The following is a 23,523-nucleotide window of genomic DNA, read 5'->3' on the forward strand; positions in this document are numbered from 1 at the left end:
CGGGCGTTACGCGTCTCCCCACCCTCCTGCGCCTCCAGGGCAACGGCCGAGCCACGCGGCAAAATCCGGACGCAGCTAAACCTTCCAAGCCTCGTGCTGGGGTCCTGGCTTACCCTACAGCACTTGTTCTGGTACCCTACTTATTAAGGCCCCTGTTCATTCCTACCCAGTAATCACCCCAAAGTCAGGCAATTCCTTGTACGGCTCTGAAGAATTGGGAAATAGGAAAATAATATTTGATGGAGTCAGGTAGCAGGTCTAGAACTGCCTGCAGTTCTGTCAGAAAGGACAGGCCAGCAGGAAAGAGTGTCAATATGGTGCAGTGCCAAAAGTGTGGAATTTGAAGTCAAATGAGCTGTTACCAGACTGACGTCCTGAGTCCTTACTTCACCTCTCCAGCCAGTTTCTCATCTGAAATATATATACAAGATAAATATACAAGGTAGTGATGGTGCTTTCCATACAGGACTATGGACGATGTCAGTAACAGTAATAACAACTCACATTATGGGTTATTTTCTATGCACGATACACTGTTACTTTATTTATTCAAATAACGCCACGAGATAGATATCACTGTTATTTCCATTGTTTTTTTTTTCTAGTTCCTTAAGGTGTAAACTTAAGTTGTTGATTTGCCATCTTTCTTCGTTTATAACATAAACATTTATAGCTATAAATTTCCCCCTTGGCACTGTTTTCACTCTGTCCCATAAGTTTTGCTATGTTGTATTTTTAGTTTTGTTTGTCTCAAGATGTTTTCTAATTTCCTTTGTGATTTCCTCTTAGATCCACTGGTTGTTTAAGAGTGTGTTAATTTCTCCAAAAACAGAAGGAAAAAAGGGTGGAGCAAGAAGTGGAGCCAAGTGAGTAGACCAATTGTCTTTCAAAACCTTCTAAGCTGAGCTTTTAATAATTACTGGTTTGCAGTGTCTGGAGTGCCACTTTTCTTTGTTGTAAGCTGAATACAAGAGGGGGCTGACTCTCTTCTTAGAACCTAAAGGGCCAAAAAGGACCTATGCCTATCAGAAGGCCAGTCCTTAAGCAGGATCAAAACTATCCCCCAGATTATTGTTTCAATCCTGTCCAAGAAAAGTGCTCATGTTTCCACTTCCTGGGAGAGAAGAGCAGACTTTGGGGTCAGACTTGTGTTTGAATTCCAGTTCCATGAGAATGAGTTGAATGATTTGGGAGAGCTATCCTAGTCAGTTCTTAGTTTGTTAGCTCCTGTAACTGACTAGTTTTCTTCTCAGTAAAAAGGAGACAGTTGAACTGTCCCTTTCAAGAGCTACTAAAATGTCAGGGGGAGATACTCAAGTAATTTGTTAATTTACCATTCGATGATTTCTAATTGTTCTGCATTTTTTTCTATTTAGTTCCAAAACATTTAGCAAATGTATCCCCCAAGGCACTGTGGGTGGTGGCTGCCTGCAAGGAGCTCACCAACTGTGAAAGACACAGTAGGTACCCAGCTATCTGTAGTGCAAGGTCACCCACAGAACTGTTGTATGGAGCCTGCAGGGCACAGGGGCAAGAAACCCTCTGAAAGAAGGAAATGGAAGGCTTCCCAGAGGTTGTATTTAAATGGGGTGAAAAGTGTTCTGGTCCCAATTTCCAAAGTCGGGGGAGGGGCGATTCTCCAAAATCAACTGGGTGTCTTATGATTCTATTCAATTCTGACATTTAGAGATAGCATCAGATGCCACAGGTAAGGGCTCAGTCCCACAAGACCACCCTCCATTTCTGATGTCAATGGCGAGTCCAGGTTGTTACCTGTACTTCTGACTGGCTATAAATCAGATTCCCATAACCCCCTCCTTGAGTTTGATTAATTTGCTACAGTGTCTCACAGAACTCAGAGAAACATTTTACTTACTAGATCATCAGTTTATTATAAAAGGATATAATGAGGAAACAGCCAGGTGGAAAAGATGTATAGGGCAAGGTATGGGGAAGGGGCACAGAGCTTCTGTGCGCTCTAGTACACCACTCTCCCCAAATCTCCACGTGTTCACCAACCAGGAAGCTTTCTGGAACCTGTCCTTTGGGGTTTTTATAAAGACTTCATTATATAAGCACGGTTGATTAAATTATTGGCCATCGGTGATTGAGCTCAACTTCCAGCCCCTCTCCCCTCTGCAGAGTTCAGAGGGGTGGGACTGAAAGTGCCAGTCTTCTGATCATGTGATTGTTTCTTCAGGCAACCTGTACCCAAGTTTTGGTGTGTTCAAGTCGCCTCATTAATATAACAAAAGACACACTGCTCTATTCATTTAGGAAATTCCGAGAGTTTTAGGTGCTCTGTGCCAGAAATGAGGACAAAGACCAAACACGTATTTCTTACTATAAACCACATCTCAGTATTTCCACTGCCTTGAACAGGTGGCAACGAACCCCGAATAGCACACAGCTCTCCTTTATCAGAACATACAGTTTTCCAAAAAAGAAGTGCTAAGGGAGAGATTTACAAAGGATTGAAGCTTCTCCTTTGATACAATCCTAAGCATTAAAAGAGCATGGGGAGGGGGAGGGGAGTACCAGCTTTGCACTTTTTATTATATACATACACTTCTGAATTATAATTTTTGGAAAGAACATTCATGATTCATTCCATAAATACTGTGTATCTATTCTGGACCAGACACTTAACAGGTGCTGGGTATTCAGAATGCACTAGTCTTATAATAAAAATTAAAATAAAACATAAACATTGAGAATAGATAACAGATGACGAGGCTCGGAAACAGATTGTTCATGTTTTACTTTCTTTTCCTTTGGATTGTTTAAAGTCTATCTTCAAAGTTAACAATAAGAAGAAAAAAAGACATAAAAAAAATGTGGGATAGGGGGTCGGGAGGGATTTTTAGACTATCTGTATTTTAAAGCTATTTTATAATAAGAATACATTAAAGTATTAGTTGTAGAATAATATCAAATTAAAAATTAGAAAAGATGTATTGGTAAGTGAAGAGTTTGGAGAGGTCACCCATGTTGCTGCTTTTCAAAATTGTGAAACATGTAACAAAAAGAAATATATAACAGACACAGCTTAAAGAACAATACTGTGAAACCCACTTCTGAACTAAGAAACAGAATAGCAGCAGTATTTCCCAAAGCCCTATGCTTCTCCTTGATCGCACCTCTCTCCCCTGAGAGGTTAACCACCATCCTAACTTCTATCCTAATAATTCTCTAGATTTTTAGAGCTACATAAAATGAACTACATAATAATAATAATCATTATGTATTATTTTGTAACTTGCTTTTTTTTCTCTGAACTCTTTCGAGATTCATCCATGTGGATGCATACATCCAAGAATTTACTTTATTATTTACTTTTTAATTGACTTGCCTCTAATAAATGGACAAATGTTAAGGTTATTTCTAAATCTTTACATATGTATATCTGTGTAAGCACCAATCACATCAAGATAGAGAACATTTCCAGGACCCTAGAAAGCTCATGTGTTCTCCTTTCGAATCACTATCCCCCAGAAGTAACCACAATTCATACCTCATGCTACATAATTACTTTTGAGTTCATTTTTCACTATGGCATAGTATTCCAGTCTATACATATTTTGTGAATTTTACACATAAAGTAATTGTTGATTGGCTTTTGGATCTCTTGATCAGGTGAACTAAGAAAGCTTGCTCCCATCACTTCATTAACTCAAAATGATATTAACCCACAGCTCACACAATGGAATTTTTTGAGCCCTGCTTAAAGCATCATAACAAGGTTTTATTACACCAATTTATTTGTCCATCCTACTTTGGATGGACTTTTTGTGGGTTTTTCTGTTTCGTTTTGTTTGGGCTATTTCATACACAATGCTTCTGAGAATATTCTTGTACATCTCCTGGTATGCAGATACAGTTTCCTCTGGTATCCAGACTCTAGGAGTGGCATGGCTGGATCACACTGTAAGTGCATGTTCTGCTTTATCAGAGAATGCCAACTTATTTCCAAAGCAGCTGTACCAGTTTACACTCCCACCAGCGGTACATACAAACCCTTTCTGTTCTTCATCCTCCCAGCTCGTGATGTTCAATTTTAACCATTCCGGTGTTTTCTCATTGTGGTTTTAATTTGCATTTTCCTGCTGAAATATGTGTTTCCATATGTTTATAAGCCTTTCTTCTTCTGCAAAATACACTCTTTAACTGCCATCCTCCTTCTCTCTTGTGAAATGACTTCTAATCATCCAATGATTAGAAAAGACCATGCTGAGTAGCTCTTTAAATTTCACTCCAAAGAGTTTAAAGTAAAGCCGAGGGACACTGATAGGTGGAGACCATGAGATTAAGATCCAAAGTGGATTCCCAAGTACTACAAGGACTAGAATCGTTAGTCAGGAAAGGGGCCATGTGCAGCAGGCAGACTTCTCAGATGGTTCCCCTAGATTCCTGGCCACCGATGTATACACATCTCCAAACACCAAATACAAAACTAGGTGCTGATGTAAAGGGATTTTGCAGACATATTAAGACTCCAAATCAGTTGAACTTAAATTAGGGAAATTATCTAGGCATGTCTGATTTAATCACATGAGCCCTTTAAAAGCAGAGAATTTTCCCTGCTGGTCCCAGAAGATTGGAAGACAGAGACGTGCTCTGCCCGCCCTGGAAGAACGTGAACATCCTCGCTGTGAGCTGCTTATGCGACACACGTGCCAAGGAACCACAAACAGCCTCTAAGAGCTAAGAATGGTCCCTGGCTGACTAGAAGGAAATGGGAACCTCAGTCCTACAGCCACAAGAAAATGAATTCTGCTGGCAACCAGTGAACTTGGATGCCCAGATGAGAACTGCAGACCTGGCCAACATCCTGGTTTCAGCCTGGTGAAACCCTGAGTGGAGAATCCAGCCATGTCATACCCAGTTGCCTGACCTACAAGAAAATGTGATAATAAACTTGTGTTGTTCTTAAGTCACTAAGTTTGTGGTAATTTGTTATGCAACATTAGAAAACACCAAGGAAGTATGAAACTTCATCTGCTGAATTACAAGTCAGGAGCTGGACCTGTGTCTGATTGTGGATGTGCAACATACAGATGCAGGGGCATCATTTACATCGTTGTCCATGTGAATGGGGCCCTCTGAAACTAGACAGTGCACACTCAGCACAACCATACACAGCAGTCCTGCAGGAGTCTCCGCGCTTGCCGTTTCAGCATCTGGGCTACCTCTTTTAACTTTCTATTTTTTTGCCATTTAACCATTTTAGCAGAAATGAGAGGACTGAGCTAGGTGTACCTTAAGGTCCACACCAGCTCAGCATTTGGAGTGTTTACATTTTGCAACTACTCTACCACACACTGCCCTGAGTTCGTACCTTCTCAGTTTAACTTTCACTTCACTATGTCTGCCCGTAGTCTGTTCCTTAGGGAGCTGTCACTGTGTTAATCAATTTGGCTTTGAGGATGGAACTAGCCAGTAGCCCTGTAGGGAGGAAACCACAAGGGAACGTCCCTCCCCTTCTTCCTTTTGGTATGAATGAACTCAGGACATTTAGCTTTAGAGTCCAGGAGGCTTAAGATCCATGGATACAAGTTCTTTTCAATCCTGTCAGTGGAACAGATCGACACACTAGTGTTGGTCATTTTGAGGAAGTGCTGACTCACCTGTTTCTTTGGATGGTGGCTTAGTAATGAAAAAATGTGACAAAACCCAAGTCTTTCAGGCGAGCCTTGAAGAATTATCTGAGAAGAAATGCAGTTGATATTAACTAAGGCAAAATAAGCTACTGAAAACTAGAGAAGTTACAAAGTCATGCTGGAAGGTGAGCAAAATCAAAGCTTGAGAACAAGTCCGCACTGATTAGTCCACACTCCCTGCTCCATTTCTGCCCAGTTACCCCCACCGGGGTTTTTTACACAGTATCAGCAGCTGTGACCGCTCTGAGGGGGGTCAATATTTTAAAACAACTTAAGAGTATGGCTTTGGATTCCTAGACTCTACACATATTTAAACTCTACGATGCCGTTTCCTTCACTTTTTCAGTTTTGAAAGGATCAGTTCAGATCAGGTAAGATCACGTGTGAAACACTCTTGCATAGTGCCAGGCACACGTGCTGAACAAATGGCAGCTCTACTAGGAAAGCAACCCTGAAATATAGACTATCTGTATCTGTTAGGATTGGTATTATGAGGCAAGAGAACACTTGTGTGGTATAGAATAGTGGTTACCAAATCGGGTCCAAGGACAGGTGATAAAAGTTTTCGCCAACCATAAAAAGAAAAACATGGACAAAACTGAATTTTTCATAAAAATAGCTAACTTTTATAAACGTATTCACACTGATGGGCTGTTGTTATCCCCTATTCTATGTTCCTCTTCACTCTTTTGGTGTCAAAAATGGCTTTTTTTAAATGAAATAATGGTGATAATAAATCACAGCTTTTAAATATATTCTTGTTTGGCAAAATAAAAAGTCGACAACTGTGTATCAGTCCCCTCAACTAAAAAAAAAAATTTTTTTTTCCCAGCACGTAAAATACAAGACTGGGAACCAGTGCTCCAGTGGGAGACTGCTAGAAGTAGAAAAGGCCTCAGAAGACCAGTAATTCTCAGAAAGTAGGTTTAAGTGAACTGGAATGATCTGGGGGATCACTTAGTAAAAACATCCATTTTAACCACTTAAGAGTATTGAATTAGAAAAACTGGTGTGCTACAGAGAAACTGAGGAAGTAAACCAAGAAAGAGGAAGACGTGAGATCCAGGAAACAGGAGGTCCTACAGGGGAGAGGGAGAGGAAAGTCCCTAAGACTGTCACTGTGCACCGGGCCTGGGCAACAACTAGCCAACGGAGGGAGTGTACCGGGAGAAAGGGCAGTAACTGCAGGAAGCAATGCTTTATGTGAAGGGAAACTCAAAAGCACTATACTCACAATCTATGCAGTGACCAGTGTTCACATGCGCATCCTACCAGTGTCCCTGCAAGACGCAGATGGCACCCTCGAGATAAAGACATGGCGCCGAGCCAGTAGTCATAGATGCCATCACCCTGAGCCCCAAGAAGGCAAGGAGAGGGAGAGGTTAGTGGAAACTGAAAGGAGTCATGTGGACTTGGCCACCTGGAGGTAGTGACTTTTGGCTCAGGAACACACCTGGCCTGAAGAGGCCTTGAAGGGAAGGAGCCAAGGGAATAAATACCTTGACCTGGCTCCTTCCCTCCCTCCCATCTCCTGCCGCAGATCTCACTGGCCAAACCCAACAGAACCCAGAGGTCCCAGCTGTAGTAGTCCATACATCTTTCTTGAGCAGGAGAGCAGGGTGAAGGGAGCAGAGATCTGGAGGGGCAAATGAAAGACTTCTGGAACACTCATGATGATATATATACACACTGATCAAGGACTTAACCAAAATTTACAAAAACATTTGGAAGACGTATGGGAGAAGGAGAGGGAAATACTGTAAGACAGCTGTATCTCAATCATGGCAGGAAGTCAATAATATTTAAAGTTGGTATCTCTAAAAACTACAGTATCTATGTATCATTTAGAAATATGGAGCTAAATCATAAGACAAAAACAATAGCTGAGTGAGTAAAGCCTTTGGTATTTTTTTTTTTTTGGTGGGGGGAGGTAATTAGGTTTATTTATTTATTCTTGGAGGAGGCACTGGGGAGTTGAACCCAGGACCTTATGCATGATGAACATGTGCTCTACCACTTGAGCTGTGCCTTCCCCAGAGGAAAGCCTTTGGAAACTAAGGGATTAGGGACATTATAAACCTTGCAATATTATTTGATTTTTTAAAATGATGTATTTAATAAAAACTAATTTTAAAAAAGTTGCTAGAAGGCTGTATGAAAAGCTAACACTGGGGGAAAAAAGAAAGCTAACACTGGTTATACCTGTGGAGCTAGAATAAGGGAATGAGAGTAGAAAAAGAACATTAACTTTTCACTTCACTTGCTCTTATATTGTTTTACTATGAACGTCTGCTATTTTCATAATAGTTTTTGTATCTTAAAAAAAAGAACTAGATCAACTGGATTTAGTCGCTAAAGGGAATTTATCCCTCAGGTGGGCTAGGGCAGAGAAGCTGAAACACATTCATTTGAATCAAATGAAGTCCTAGGTGGATCAATGACTTGACCAGACACATACATAGCTTAACAGAGCCTCAGTTAGGACCTAGGACTTCACTGGGGACCCAAGGGAAGGAGTCCCTTCTAATCTCTCTTTGCTTCAGAGAGAATAAATATTATATAAAGATATGTCTCATCATCTTTGAATATTTATGTATTTAAGTGAAGTCTAGGGATGAAAGACCAAGTAGAGAGGCCCAGACCAGGCGAGAACTGCTCAGTCACGTCACTCTGGTTGAGAACCACTAATTTTAGAGCATCTTGTTATGCAACAAAATAATTGATACAAAATAATTGATATAATCTACTCTTTAAAAAAAAAAGAAGAAAATATTGTTGTCCCATAACTACCTGAGTGCCATCACACCATTATAATACTGCTTTCTGATGTGGTAAAAACAAAAAACAAGAAAACCCTTCCTTTTAAACATTTAAATATTAAAAGGAAAAAGAACCACAAGCTAAACTGAATGTTTAATACATTCATACGAGGAGAGGAATGTGACAAGGATTAGAATTCTATAATATACACTTAACATTTATGTAAAAGATGTTCCATTTTTCAGAGAAGTTTCCCCTAGTTCCCTGTCTTTTCTGTCTTCCTCAGAGCAATAAACAGTAATTACTACTCTCTCAGATAAGCTGCTCCACTGACTTGGACAGTAATTACATCTTTATGTTTCATTATCTCCAAAAACTACCTTTCATTTCACAGCACAGTCTCACTGTACTGTTTCACAGTAGAATTGTACTCCTCAAATTTGAAGAACTTGAATAAAAGGTAGAGGCCCAAGGATTTTTAGGCATTGATTAAGTAACAATGTCTACGGGCACAAACCTTCTATTTATTCATATTTTAATAACTGCAATAAAAGAAATGAAAGCTACTTTAATGAAAAAGGAACTCAGGAATGAGATAATTAAATATAACTAACTACATTTCAAATACAAATACCAGATTAGTGTCAGGTAAATATCTAAATTATCTACCCTGAATTCTGGTCTGAGAAAAAGATCGGAGACAATTACAAGGAAGGTGCTTCATATCATCAGGTCCATTTTTAAAACAATGAGATCCTTTAGGACAATCACTTTAGTCTTTCTTTTTCTCAGAGATTTCTGTTGGTCCTCTTGTTGGTAATCCATTTATGTCTGCACCCTGAAATGAAAAATCATTTTAGATATTAGTTGTAATAATATAATAATATCTAAAAGACAGACACTATAAGAGATATTCTCTTGAAAAACAGACAACAAAGTCCAGAATGATAGAACTTCCAGAAACGTGCAGAATGGCTAAATTTGTGCAGCTGAACAAAACCAAAGTTGAATTTAACAAGCACCATTGCTAAAGACAACTAAATTGCCTATTCATTAAAAAAATAACTTCTTATTGTTTAAAAAAAAAAAACTCTATGATCCTACCAATTAAGTATCTTATCAAAGTTATCAATCAGTGAAACTGGCTTATTTTAGTATCATCTCTTGTCTTCTATTAACTATTTAGCATTACTCTTACCAGCCAGGAAATACTGGTTATTATCTTGGCTATAAAGCAAAGAGCAAACTCATAAATCAGAGATCTAGTTTAAAACCTTAGTTTAAACAAATGTTAATTATTTAAATAAAAAACCCCAAATCTCTATTTTAAAAAAGAAGGAAATGTAGACACATTAATGAAGGTTTTGTTTGAAGAACTTGCATTTCCAAAAGCCAAGTATTTTATCCTGTACCCCTGCCCCGGCAACCCCCCAGCTCATTCAAGGCATTTTAACGTTCTTACCTTATAGTCTACTTTGCCTTTGCTTTTATCGTTGGATTCTCGCACAGCTTTCCTAGGCCATATACGACTAACGAAAGGGGAAATCAGCGGGTATATATATGGCTCCAGAAATTTTTTGTAGACCCAGAGCAAAACTGGAATGACAATGCAGGGAATGCACACCATTGTCCCAGGCTTGAGCTCTTGGACTGCCAATAAACGTGAAGAAAAAACAAATTAGATCAAACGACTGAAGGAATTCACCTAGATTCAGATATTTGAAATGACTTTCTACACTGAAGGAAAAACTTAAATCATACAAGTATTAGCTTAAATCAAGTCTATTAAATCAAAATGCTACTATCTGCAAGGTAAAGGAATAATAAGTGGTCTACAGGAAAATAATAGTGAGGTGCCTGCCTCCAAACCTCTCCAATCACTGCTCCCCAATCATAAATATGATAACATCAAGGAATAGCACCAACATTTGCTGGGTGCTAGGCAGTCAAGCTCTTAACACATATCAACTCATTTAAAACACCCAGTGAGGTTGAGTACCCTGGCATTTCCATTTACAGATAAATAAAAGAGGGCACAAAAACATTAAGGAACTTGGTAATTTTCACATACTCCAGTTTAGTGTGACTTAACTTGCAAAGCCCAACCACCTTCAGGGACTGACAATATTCGTTAGACAACTTACAATGCCAAGGGAAAATTTTGTTAAATGGAACTCAATGAGGTATCACTTTGGAAGACCTCTAGGCTGCAAACTGGCTGGCCTCTCCCAGGCAACAACTCTCCCTTGATATATTTGTTCTTTTTTAATAGCAATTAAGGTATACTGAGTAATAAAAACTTTTAATTTAGTATTGTTATTTGTATAAGTAAATTGTCCATTTCCAAACATTAACACCTAAATTTCCTTGATGATTAGAAACTATCTTGGAATTTCTCAAAATCAGCAATTTCTTGAAAAAGAACAAATATTATTTCCATAATATACTATCAAACCACAGACCTTTTAAATTGACAAGAATTTTTAATCCCTTAGCAGAGGCCTTAAAAACTCAGAAGCTTCAGAACAGTGCATAAGTCTAAAAATTAAGGATGTTAAATTTTCTTATTTTCAAAACACTGTAAATTAAGTAGTATTTGCTGACAAATGAATAAACACTGTTACACTAAAGCAGTTCAAAATTATTTACAAGTGAAGAGTGGTATAAATATTCCAATCTGAATGTGGCTTTGAAATGAATTACAAGACCTGTAAACAAATATAAACGTACATCAAGGAATGACCAGCTATTTTATAAAGAATTCATAACTGGATTCTTTAAAAACAGTCCTCTAGTCAAATTTTAAAAAACAGTGTAAGAATTTATCAAAGTATTTTGTTCCAAAATTTTAAAGAACGTATTTTCTGATTACAATAAGCCAAACTGGCAGGAGAAGGGGGAGGGTCTTTTTCAAAGAATTATTATTCTTGGCTATTGGACATGTAGAATCTGATCAGAAGAGACTTAAGAGGTGGCCTGGTTCAGGTCTTATGAGCACCACAGCCTAATACTCAAGCAGCTGCCTGAACTTGAGACCCGCTTTCACTACTTTCAACATAGTGTTCTTGGGCAAATTATTTAACCAGTCTTTGCTGTAGTGCTCTCATGTCTAATGTGAAGACAATAATAAATAGTACCTATCTCAGAGGGATGTAGTGTGGACTAGATAAATTAATAGGAATACAAAGCTCAGAACAGTGCATACGTTAATATTAAATGTTGTTACTAAAAGGAAAAAACCCAAAAAAGCCCAAGGATTAATTTCTAATCATCAAGGATCCAAAATAAACTGTTCAAAGCCCACACAAAGGCAATCAGTAACTAGAGCTGGCTAAGACCAGAATTCATAAAACTGGTTTCCTAGCTCAATGCTCTTGCCTTTTCCCTTCCAAAACCATGATCATCATTATTCCACTTTCTACCAAACTTTCAAAACCAACCAAATCCTTCAATACAACAGGCAATACCACCGAGCACTACACTATTAAGGCTGTCAATCCTTCCATTGTAAAGATTTAAGTTTTTAGCTACTTGAAATTGTGTTTTAAGTGAATTCTCAAGAAAAAAATATCACTAATTACTTTTGTCAAATTATGGCTTAGAAAGGTCTAGAAAGTGGCTATGACATATTGATAAAAAAAAAATCACGATTTTTAAAATTCTCTTCAAGGCCATTCTCGGATATTACAATAGAGCAAGAAAAATGGATTGAAACTGCTGGAGGAGAGAAATTTCTTTCATCGGCCTTAGTCCACTACAATGGAATAGGAAAAGGCGGAGGCTCCATCAAAACTTGGGCATGGGTAGCGGGGGACATGCCACCTCCTTAAGCAACCCAGTCCTGCGTATTATTTACTGGAGACAGAAGAGAGCGGGACAGGCTGAGTCAAAGACAAGGACTGAAAAATAGGAGAGAACAAGGGCGAATGGTGGTGACAATAACAGAGAAGTGATACCGACAATTCGGGCCAGAGAGCGGATCCTGAGGAAAAGAGAGACAGATCGGAGGCAGAAGAGGGGTGGACGCGGACGGAGGGGAGGAAAAGGGCGAGGAGAGCAGGGGCAGGGGCTCCGCGGGTGCGGGCAGCGGTGGACTGTGACGGCCGGCGGGCCGCGAGGCGCAGAGCGCTGGAGAACCGCGCACCCCGCGGGCTGCTCAGCGCGTCTCCACAGCGCCGAGCCACCGCCCGCCCCGAAGCCCCAGCCGCAGCCTCGGCCCCCGGGGCCCCGCTCACCCAGGACCACCACCACCACCACCAGCGGAAACGTCCGCGCTTCTGGAATGAGGGACAGGGAGGGAAGCGCCGCAGCTTCCAATAGGCACAAGGGCCGACAAAGGTGCGCCTGCGTCAGCCCAAGGACGCGCAGGACGTAACCGTGACGCCCGGGCTGGGACTGGGGGCGGCTTCCGGCCCGGCGCGGAAGCCACTGGCTTAAAACCTGCGGGCCAGGCGGAAGCACCGGCCTACCCCGGCGCCCGGTTGCTGGGACAGGACCCGGGATGCTGACCCGGGATGCTGACCCAGGAGAGGATAACGCCTGTGCCAGTGGCTCACCACCTTCGGGGAGGCCTACTCTACCTGCTGTTCTCCAGTGCAGTTGTGGCTAAGCTAACCATTCTACTACAGTAATACTAACAGTGAAGTCAACTTTAAGCGGTATTCTCTTACAAGCAGCAACACTTCGCACCCGCTAGCATAATCAACAGTCGAGAAGGCAGAGTTGGAACCCTCATACACTACTGGTCAGACTGTAAATATCGCTGCTTTATAAACGCCTGGAAATCCGTCAGATGTTTAAATTACTAATCCAGCAGGGCCACTCTTGGTACACACTCAAATGAAAACACATGCCACACAAACTTTGTAATAGCTAAACAGAACAGGTATTCCACACTTCCACAGTGAAATACAGGTACATGCTGCAACATAAACCCTAAAAAAATTATTCTAAGTCAAAGCCAGTTACTAAGGGCCACATACTAAGACTTCATTTTTATGAAATGCTCAGAATAGGCAAATGTATAGTCAGAAAATTGGTTGCCTATGGCTGGATTGTGGGTAGGGGGTAGTGACAGCCAACCACTACCAAGGTTCCTCCTTGGGATATTGAAAATAACTTTCAAATTCATTGCGCTGATGGATGTGGAACCAAACATACTAAATGCCACTTAACAGTGCGTTTAATCTCAATAAAGTCGGTGGAAAAGTTTCAGAAATTTCCCCATGTTCTAATATTCCATTTTATGCACAAATTCACCGAGAAGCAAAACAGCATGCTTATGAACCAAAACTAGTGGCTTAGAGCAACAGAATAATCTAATTCTAATAAGAAAACTCATTTGATCAATCTTGTGATGACATTTAAAATATATTTACTAATTAAGACAACCAAGACTCTGCTTTTACTTTTATTTGCATTTATTTTTTGCTGAATTTATTCCCGGGCCATAAGTTTTTGTTTCTTCAATTTCTTCTGGGATATCTGTGGAAAAGAAAAAAAAATAAAAGGACTTAAGATTCCAGGAGAAACCCATACTACATCTTAAAGGAGGTCGTATCTCAATGAAAGAGCAATTGGAAATTTCAACATAAAGGTAAAGAGTCCTTTGGCGTAGAGACAAGGGGAGATGAGATGGGCAGCTGGGAGGAAATTATAGTAAGCAGGAGAGTCAAGACTGCAAGCAAGGAGCTGAGTTGGTTAAGACTAAGCGACAGCAAGGATGGAGGATAATACTTAATGACAAAAATCAACAGAAGTCAAATCCATTAGGTGTGAAGAATCACCCTTAGGTTCCAGACTTAAAGAACTAAATGTAATCATTAACTGAAAACAAGCTTATTAGATTGGGGGGAGGCAGGGAAGGGACCCTTTGGATATGTGGCATTTGAAGTGACTATGGACACTTCAAATGCAGGTAAAGAGTAAGTGAGGTAGGAACATCAGATAATCATGTAGTTCTAATATACTGGATAATACAAAGTTACTATTCATTATTAGTCACAAAACAAAGGAGACCCATGAAAGCCAAAATAAAACGACTACAAGAGGTAGTTGGTTGCTCAGAACAGTTTCCTTTCACGGTTATTCCAAAGGTGTCCTAAGTCAGTCATCACAGCAACCACTAATTCTAATACACCAAAGGAAACAGCAAAAACTAAGTAACTTACCTTTTTCTTCTGTGCAACCTCCTCTTCTGGTTTAGGAACAATCTGCTCTTTTTCAGTAAGGATCATCTCAATGTGGCAGGGAGAGCTCATGTAAGGGTTGATCCGACCATGAGCTCTGTAAGTCCTGCGCCGCATCTTGGGAGCTTTGTTCACCTGGATGTGCTCAATGACCAGTGAATCTACATCTAAGCCCTGGGAAGAGGGGAGGGTAAACAAAACCTGGTAATACCTTTATTTTAAATCCACAAACTGCCGTTAAAGTCCCTGCCTTAATGCAATCATTTTGAAAGGCAACCTTTTAAACTATTTGTTCAAGCAATTTTTTTAAACACGTAGGATAGTGTCCTTTAAATCTACGTAACTGCCAAAACTCAGTGCGAAATGTACCTTGTTTATAAGGGCACTCCATAAAGGCCGCTGAGGAATGGACTTACAGGATGGGTAGCGTTAAATAAATCCGGGCATCAGCAGCTTTAACTGAATAATGAAATTGCATGCATAAAGATGTTTATGGTTTGGGTACCTTAAGTTCTGCATTACTTTCTGCATTTTTGAGCATGTGCAGTAAAAACTCAGCACTCTTTTTAGGCCATCGACCCTGTGTCCAGCCCCACTGTTTTGCCTAAGGAAAAAAAAAAAGAGAGGCCATTAGTTCTTTCCCGATTTAAATCAATGTTATAATCAAGATGACTTATTTTAACATTAAGGTTGCTCAGAACATGTTTTTCTCATGGTTAATCCAAAGGTGTCCAAAACTGCCATCATAGGAGCAAGATCCCGATTAAAGGTAGATCGTAGCCATTCTTATTCCATCCACTTTCCCTCAGTTTGTCTTCTGAAACGACAACTATGAATTCTCACCTGGGCACACCTACCAACTCCACCATTGTAACGACGGAACGGCACACATTGCTTCTGTAAAGTGACATCCTTCAGATACTTGGTGGCTTTTCGGATATGCATACCCTTAATGGCCTGGGCAGTTTCACGAGTGTTCTAAGTATAAATAACATAAGCTGTGAGTTAATTGTATTTTTAAAAACCTCAATTTAAAGAGTAAACTATCAGATTTTCAAAATATGAACATTTATCAACAGCTAAAACCTTTCTTCTTTGGAAGTGAGGTAATACAATGAGGAAAAAAATCTGTGATTAAGAGCCAAGGACGCTTGGTTTGAAGGTGGAGAAAAATGATTCCAAAAACCATTTATTCACTGTAACATGCTCTCCATCATCTTGCAAACAATTACATGTCCCAGATCTTGGTCTGTATACTAGGTTCTCAGGTAGTTTCACCCAATTCCACAAATCCTAAATCAAAGTGCTCTTTACATACTGATGATTACCCACCAAAAGGTGGCTGCTCAGAACTGATTTATTTTCACGGTAAATCCAAAGGTGTCCTAAGAAACACATCATCGCAGCTACCTTTTTTAGGATGATTAAGAACTCGCGGAACTCTTTTAGAGCATAACTATGATTCACATACCTTAAAGTGAACACGAAGATTTGAACCTCTTGATTTGCATGCTAGAAAATAAACAAATTTTGGTTAACGTTGAGTATCTTATTGTCTTGCTCCAAAATAAGGAATGTTTCTTGTTCACTTACATTTTGTGGGGTTTTCTGGGTCAAGTGAATAGCGAACCATTTTTAGAGGTCACCTGAAAGGGAGCAAGAACCATTATGTTAATGTATGTTTACAACGGCATACAGTTTATACAAGTATTAAGTACTACCCCCGCGGCTGCTCAGAGAGTAATTGTTTTCATGATTAATCCAAAGGTGTCCTAAGAAACAACATCATCGCAGCCATCCTCCTCTGTCGTTTTCTTCCCTTTTGTAACTACCAGTGACTACAGCAGTGCTGACATCAGACTAGTGAAATGGACCTCGTCAGCCCTCTTACCTTCTTGAAGAAAACAGTCTGTTTCAATTCACATCTGGACGCACTGGCAACTCAAGCCAACTACAGTCCCCTACGTGCTCCCCCTTTATAGAAACCTCCTTTGCTCACAGCTTCACAAATAATCCGCTCTTTCCACACTTTAAGGTTATTACTTGCGTTAAACGCCGTTGAAGTTGAAAAAACTTAAGAGTAAAGCCTCGACCCGACCTGACCATATACCCCGCAAACTTTCTCTGGATGCGGCTACAAACGCACTCTCCACTCACCACGAAACACATGACCTCCGGAGTCGGCACCGACCACAGACTGCCAGCACAACCCCGCCACCCGCATTCCTGCCCATCGGGCCCCTCTGCCGGCCGCTGAGGCCTGACGGCGCCGGGGCTCCGGGCTGGGGAATCCGACACGTCGCCCGGCACAGAGGGCCACCGCCACCAGCGAGTAATCAGTAGCCGCCAGCATCCTCCTCCCGAGGGTCTCGAAATCGGCGCCCCCAAGTCTAGGATGGCAGCGATTACCGGCGGATTCAAACGTCGGAGAAAGAAGCCGAAGACCTACTCACCTCAGGCCGCCTACCGGAAAAGGAAGAGTGGTGGTTCATGGGAGAATTCATGAGATCTCGATATCTCGCGAGATTCCCTGCCGAAGGAACGAGATTTGAAGAGAGGAGGAGGGCGGAGGGAAAAGGGAGTATGGAGTTTGAGAAGATCTGAAAACGAATTGCCTCCTTAGGTACTGTCTCAAAATTCTCCTCTTTTTTTGTATACAGAAAAAGTTACGAATTTTAAATATCAATCAATTGAAAACTGGCTTGTAGTTCTAGGACAGGACCACGTATCGTTAGGTATAGATGAGGCATTCATTCGTCAACTTTCGTTAGGTTTCATTATGTGATTATGTGAAAGTGGTTAGTAAACGGACAATAAAAAGATTCGAAGGATGAAATGTAATTATGGTAATCAGAAAATTCTCAGGATGGGAATATCACTCAATCAATTGTACAGCAACAGTATGAAGGCTGTACTAACTGAAGTGTCTGGTTCAAGAATGGGGTCTGGTTCCTCACTGCAACTGGTAGATCTTCATCTGGGAAAGGATGTCTGTTCCTTGAGAACAGAAATACCAAAGGGCATTTTCTTCCTCATTCAGGTCATCCATCTGGTTATTCCCTTACAGCCACTGATTGTATTAGCACTTAGCTTTAGGTCTTCCTTTTATAGCCTTAGGGAATTAGTGAAAATTTTAAATGAACTCTCTAAATTGTATTATATTTATACATATATATTTATATATTTACTTCGATCTGCTGTTTTAACAGAGTCTTTATTTTAATTTTATTATATTTATTGTGCAGAAATCTTAATTGCTAAAACAATAGTTAACTACAAATAGGAGTAATCCTTAGCAATCAATTTATTTGTTCATTCATCCATTCAGTGAATATTCATTGAACACTTATACGCCCACCATGATGCTAGATGCTATAGTATAACAAGTACTGGGAAAGTCTCACATGTCAAGGAATCCACAGTCTTAGAATGAGAGTAGGGATAGAAAGGGAACAAGGAGATGAACAGCCAATTAGAATACAGTGTGAAATTGCTAAAGTAAGGTGAGCACTTCCCTGCCAACCTCAGAGGACACCGTATTTTTTTTTAATGGAGGTATTGGAGATTGAACCCAAGACCTTGGGCATACTAAGCAAGTGCTCTACCACTGAGCTATACCTCCACACCATAAGAATATCACTGTTTGGAGCAGAATAAGGCCATTTGAGGAACAGCAGGATACCCTAATCCTCTCAGAGAACCTGGAGGTAGTCAGGGGCCACATCACTAGGGCTGGTTAGGGTATCTAGGCCCTGACTTGGCAATTGGAATTTGTTTTAATTGTCATGGAAAACCACTGAAGGGCTTTTTACCTAATGGCTTTAGCAGCTGTTGAAATTCATTGCCTAGATGCATGATTTCATTAGATGTTGAAAAGCAGTGATTTCCCCCCACCTAATTTTATCATTTCATTAGCATTTTTAAATTGGATTTGTATAAAAAAGTACTTTCCCTCTTTCAAATATTTGAAATATATTTCACATAGGAACAGCAGGCTCAAACTTATTGACATTCAGAAAAATGAGCTGGTTCCCTAATAACTGCCAAAAATACTGATTTAGATTTTTAGAAATCAGCTTTATTGAGGTATACTTTATATGCAATAAAGCTCCCCCAATTTTAGAATTAAAACAAACAAACAAACAGGCACAGTTTTAAGCATTTCATGTAAGTTTTCTCACTGAGGGTGAGGGTTTTCTCGCAGACCCTGTGAGGCAGGTGTCCTTACTGTTCACATTCTCGTAAACCAGAAGAGGGATTTTGGAGATCTCAGCAAACACCCACCTGCTTATGTGGGTTCCAGAGTCAGACACTTGGAGGGGTTGTCGGGTCTCCCAATTGAATAGTAGTAAAATCTGGATAGGGATTTACTATGAATGGCGGGAATGGAAGTAGAGCCTCTATGAAGAGAATCTGGCAGTAGAAGGTGGTAGAATTTTTTGCAACAGATTAATTTCTTAAGGCATCTCATAATGCAAGACTAATTTCCCAAAGCAATGAATATGAAATAAGAGGGAATGTATTCCCAATACACCTAAATATGCAACTGTCATAACAGTCTACACATTTTTTTTCAGCATTCTCTCTTAAGATTTCATAGCGTAATGCTTGAGAGCATAGACAGTGGAGTCAGACTTCCTAGTTTCAAATCTCATCTCCTCTCTTCTCTTCTAGGACTGCCTTTCACTTGCTCTGACCTGGAGAAATTACTTAAGTGACCTGTGTCTCAGTTTCCTTATCTTATCTTCTCTCATCTGTAAAGTGGAGACAATGACAACAGTAGGGGTATTATGAGGATTAAGTGAGTTAATACTTACAGAGCACTTAGAATGGTGCCTGGTACCCAGAAAGTGCTATTAAGTATTTGTTAAACTAAAAATTATTAACTGTGTTTCAGAGAAGGATTTCTTAAATTAACAGCATGGCAGATCATGAATTTCTTTCTTTCAAAAACCTTTTTCTAACATTTCATCACATCTAAATTCGGTTGCAAAGTTATCGATATTTTTGGATACTTTTCCAGCAGTAGTGTTGGCACCCTCTCTTAGTGGAAGACCTTGTTTTAGGATACAGAAAATACTCTTCTGAGTCATAATGGTGAACAACACCGTAATCACTAAAATCACTTATGGGTTCACAAACATAGATTTGGGTAAAAGCAGTCACACATTAAAGACTGTGACCATATTTATATGATTTCATTTATGCTAAAGACAAAAACTAATCTTTTCTATAAGAAGTCAGGATGGTGGTTGCCCTCGGAGGGGAGCAGGATGACTGGAAGGAGGTACGAGGTGGCTTCCGGATGCTGATAATGTTCTGTTTCTTCATCAGGATGCTGGTTTCACAGTTCCTTAGCCTGCAAGTTTGTCCAGCTTGTGGAAATTCATGGAGTTGTACACATATGCTGTGTGTGTCTCTCTCTCTCTGTTATGCATATATATTATTCAGTATTATTCTTTATTTATATGAATTTTCAATATTTTTAAGTAACAGTATGTTCATTAGTTTGCTAGGGCTGCCATGACAAAGTACCACAGACTGGCTCAAACAACAGATTTCATGCAATTTCTTTCTTTCTTTGCCGCTGAATCACTAATCCATTCAACTAAGAAGCCATTAATTGTACAGGGTGGGCCATTCAGGGTCCATGTACAGTAAATTCTAAGGGGTAATCTACTAGCCATATACAGACAAATTATATAAAGAAGCAAAGATTTTATAAAGAATGCAAGCGATGCCATAAAACAACACAGGATTCACACCCAGAAGAGTTGTGCAGATCTTAAGTAATTTTGGTGACTGCTTTCTATGGTGTAATGAACGTTTGGTGGCATGGAAGGGACCACATGCCAATACTGATTGAATAAATCTGACAATAACCTTTAAGGGTTGCGCTGACCACATGCTGGGTCAGCTGAGCTCAACTCGGAGAAGGGGAAGGGTCTGGCGCTTATTACACAGGCATTGTGGCTGGATGCTCCACATTTGCTAGTTCATAGAGTCTCATGACAGGAGGAGGAGGTAGTCAGGTTGGGCTTCCCCGGAAGCAAAGTCTGAGACACAGGTGAACAAGTGCTGTGGAAAGGTGGGTCAGGTAGCAGGACTGACGAGAAGGCCTAGTCAGGCTGGGACGCAGTCCCCATTGAAGGCTTCAGTCTGTACCCTGCCCCCACCCAGGGGAACCCTGGGGCTGGATGCTCCTTAGAGTTGTTCCAAGTTGAGGGGGTAAGGGGACTGGGCCTTTATAAGCCCATTGATCAGTCACTGGAGGTGGGCTGCTCGGGAAGCGGGTGTGACCTTGGGTGAAGCGGGGTTCTTCAGCCAGTCCTTAAAGAGGACTGACAGCTGGGGAATGACAACATTCTTAATGGAGGGAGAGTAAGTCCTTCGTTCCTGAAGAGGGATCTGGGAAGCACATCCCAGTGTCCCCCACAGTAGGTATTATTGTTTCATTTTACAGAAAAGAGAACCAAGGTTCAGAAGGGACAGAGCCAGGGTTTGAACCTAGGTCTACTGTCAGTGCCTGCATTCTTTCCCAGCATCCTGTCTGCCAGTTCTGCACATTCCTGCCTCCCTGTTTGCCGGTGACCTCCACGTTTCCTCCCTCCCTCGGCTCACCATGGCTATCCTGACTTCCCCACCCTGCCTTGGGGCCCTCCGTCTCTTGATTGGCTATGGGGCTTCCCTCCAGCTTTTATCTGGTCCACAGTCCCACTTCCTCAGCCCATGGCTGCCTGCATTCATCAAGATGAAGGTAATAAAAGCAACGTGAGGAGGATTATTCTGGCTCCGAGGCACTGGTGGATCGGTGAAGCCAGAAACCTCAGATTAAATTCTGGAAAATTCTGGAAAATATCAGAAAAGCTGTAGCAGAGGAGGTAATACAAGTTTGGCAAGGGCAAAGAAGGTAGGAATAGAACAGCAAATGCCTTTGGGCTCCCCTGGGACCTTCTTCTTTTGGATTCTCTTTGATGGCGACCACGGGGGTTCATTTGCTCTATAGATCTCCAGGGAGCAGCAGGGAACAACAAAACCTTAGCCTTTCAAAGTTAAAGCCATTCTCTTTGCTGACCTGACAAACCCAGATGTCAAGTGGTCCCTGCAAGAGTTTGACAATTTGTCCAAACAACTGTTTTCCATTGAGGATATAAATCTCTTAGGAAAAGGTTTGTCTGCCTGGCTTGTTCAATCAGTTGGCCAATATGAATTAGTCTGACCACGTCCTTGGAAAAGAATATCTTTGGGGATTTTCTGATGACTGAATATTCAATCTTCTGCTTTTATCATCCACCTCCTCTGTCCATTCCTATAATACTCTTGAGACAGTTGGCTCCTGGGTCTCCAGGAGAGCCAGGGGAGGGAAGTCTTAATCCTTTAGCAGTGATTTCCTTGGCTCTCCTCAGTCTGAGCTTCCCATACAGTGCTGTTTGAGTCTCCCTTAGAAATTGGCCTTCTTTACCAGGAAAGGGGAATTCTTTACATGACAATAAGAAAAATGTAATTCCTTACACCAGAGGTAGAGTCCTTTTCTTTGCCTCTCAGTGGTGCACTGCTGCCATCTCCTTCCTGCCTCCTGGTCTGTCTTTCCCCAACCTCCCAGAGCTAGCACTGGGGGCCAGGGTTGTGTAGCGGGATACTGACATCTGGTAACTGGGATGGAATTCCACTACTTCCCCAGTTGGGTCTCAATGCAAGTTACTTGGTTTTGCTGAGCTTTGCTCCTTCATTTGTTTGGGGAAAAAAAAAAAAAAGATAAACCAATTGTACTGAGTTGCTAGGAATGTTATAAGAGAAAGTTAAAAGATGCAGTGAACAGCACAATGTAAATATTCAGTAATACTGGCTCATTCCTACTTTCTCCCTCCTTCTCCTTAAAATTTATTCTTGGACATCTCTTAATCTGATTCTTTTCCCAAAGCAGGGATTTCCTCTATGACATCTTGCACTGGCTACACTCTTCCAGATCCATTTTCTGATGTCTGTGCTTTGTAAGGCTGAGACTACCCACTGTCACCCAGACCTCCCTTTGGGTGTGGCCCATGGTGAGCATGAGTAGGAGCTGGAAGGTCAAGGAGAAAGGCTGGGCTGTTTCTTCCTAGCTCCCTTGCTGCCTTGGCACTGGGTTCTGAGTGGCTGCATCTCTTCAAGACTACAGCCCCTGCCAGATTGCCTGTCCTCCCAAGCTCAGATCTCTCTGGGCTTCCTTTCAGTACCTCCTAATTCAGTCAGTCGCAGGCACGGAAGCATCTTTCTGTGGTTGCTGCTCTCTAGGTGCCTCAGTGTCTTGTTAGTTCTGTTATATTTGCCCATATCTCTTGAGTTCCTTAAAGCCTCTTCTGATGAACTCTCTGCATGGAATTATTTACTGCTGGCATCCAAGCAGAAAATTATCCGCCCTTTATTTGAATACTTTTAGAGACTGGAGCTCAATATTTATCTTTTCACTCTGACTTAAAACAATGATGTATTTGAGAATGGAACTTATATTTAGGGTATATCTACTGTATGTTGAGCGCTACGTACACTTTGTTACACAACGACTTTGAAAGGAAGATTGTACCCCCCAACACTTCGTGGAGGGTGGACCCGAGGCTCAGGAGAGTTCAGTAACTTGCCCTGATCTTGCGGCTAACAGGCAGCACTGCATGCATTTGACATAGAGCTAGGTCATCCTAACTCCAACATTTACTCTTTCTTGTCATTACACCCGGCTGTCATGGGGCAGAATTCCAGAAAGGGGAAGCTGGAACTATGGGGAAATTTACTTTGGATGTCACAATTTTGCCAAGGGCTAGCTTGGAAAGAAACCCTAATATTGTTCACCAAAACTTCTCTTAAAGGACACGTTACTGTTAAGCAGTAACACCAAGGGCCACTAGATGGCACCAGTTCAGCGTTGGGTAAAGCTTTTT

At 41.0% G+C, this 23,523-nt stretch overlaps 2 protein-coding genes, 1 long non-coding RNA gene and 4 other non-coding genes across 7 annotated transcripts; 1 reads left to right on the forward strand and 6 right to left on the reverse strand.

Annotated features, from left to right (window-relative positions):
* The first annotated feature begins 1 nt into the window (after window position 1).
* On the forward strand, window positions 2-5,206 carry LOC141575642 (uncharacterized). The gene is made up of 3 exons (XR_012503333.1): window positions 2-131; window positions 790-866; window positions 4,571-5,206. It is a non-coding gene; the product is annotated as an uncharacterized LOC141575642 (long non-coding RNA).
* A 3,348-nt stretch (window positions 5,207-8,554) lies between these two features.
* C30H18orf32 (chromosome 30 C18orf32 homolog) lies at window positions 8,555-12,810 on the reverse strand. Its single transcript, XM_010961390.3, has 3 exons — window positions 12,656-12,810; window positions 9,883-10,070; window positions 8,555-9,258 (listed from the first exon to the last, which is right to left on the reverse strand). Exons 2-3 carry the CDS (start codon window positions 10,045-10,047, stop codon window positions 9,193-9,195), a joined length of 231 nt encoding a protein of 76 aa, XP_010959692.1. The 5' UTR covers window positions 10,048-10,070; window positions 12,656-12,810; the 3' UTR covers window positions 8,555-9,192.
* A 1,007-nt stretch (window positions 12,811-13,817) lies between these two features.
* RPL17 (ribosomal protein L17) lies at window positions 13,818-16,254 on the reverse strand. The gene is made up of 6 exons (XM_010961385.3): window positions 16,202-16,254; window positions 16,080-16,120; window positions 15,452-15,586; window positions 15,114-15,212; window positions 14,591-14,782; window positions 13,818-13,904 (listed from the first exon to the last, which is right to left on the reverse strand). The coding sequence occupies exons 1-6, from the start codon at window positions 16,239-16,241 to the stop codon at window positions 13,857-13,859; spliced, it is 555 nt and encodes a 184-aa protein (XP_010959687.1). The 5' UTR covers window positions 16,242-16,254; the 3' UTR covers window positions 13,818-13,856.
* Window positions 14,478-14,541, reverse strand: LOC123618656 (small nucleolar RNA SNORD58). The gene has a single exon (XR_006727123.1). It is a non-coding gene; the product is annotated as a small nucleolar RNA SNORD58 (small nucleolar RNA).
* On the reverse strand, window positions 15,298-15,363 carry LOC123618658 (small nucleolar RNA SNORD58). Its single transcript, XR_006727125.1, has one exon. It is a non-coding gene; the product is annotated as a small nucleolar RNA SNORD58 (small nucleolar RNA).
* Window positions 15,950-16,014, reverse strand: LOC123618665 (small nucleolar RNA SNORD58). Its single transcript, XR_006727131.1, has one exon. It is a non-coding gene; the product is annotated as a small nucleolar RNA SNORD58 (small nucleolar RNA).
* Window positions 16,255-16,336: 82 nt separating the features above from the next.
* Window positions 16,337-16,402, reverse strand: LOC123618657 (small nucleolar RNA SNORD58). Its single transcript, XR_006727124.1, has one exon. It is a non-coding gene; the product is annotated as a small nucleolar RNA SNORD58 (small nucleolar RNA).
* Window positions 16,403-23,523: the final 7,121 nt, after the last annotated feature.

This window comes from Camelus bactrianus, chromosome 30 (assembly GCF_048773025.1).
Source record: "Camelus bactrianus isolate YW-2024 breed Bactrian camel chromosome 30, ASM4877302v1, whole genome shotgun sequence".
In the NCBI taxonomy this organism is placed as follows: domain Eukaryota; kingdom Metazoa; phylum Chordata; class Mammalia; order Artiodactyla; family Camelidae; genus Camelus; species Camelus bactrianus.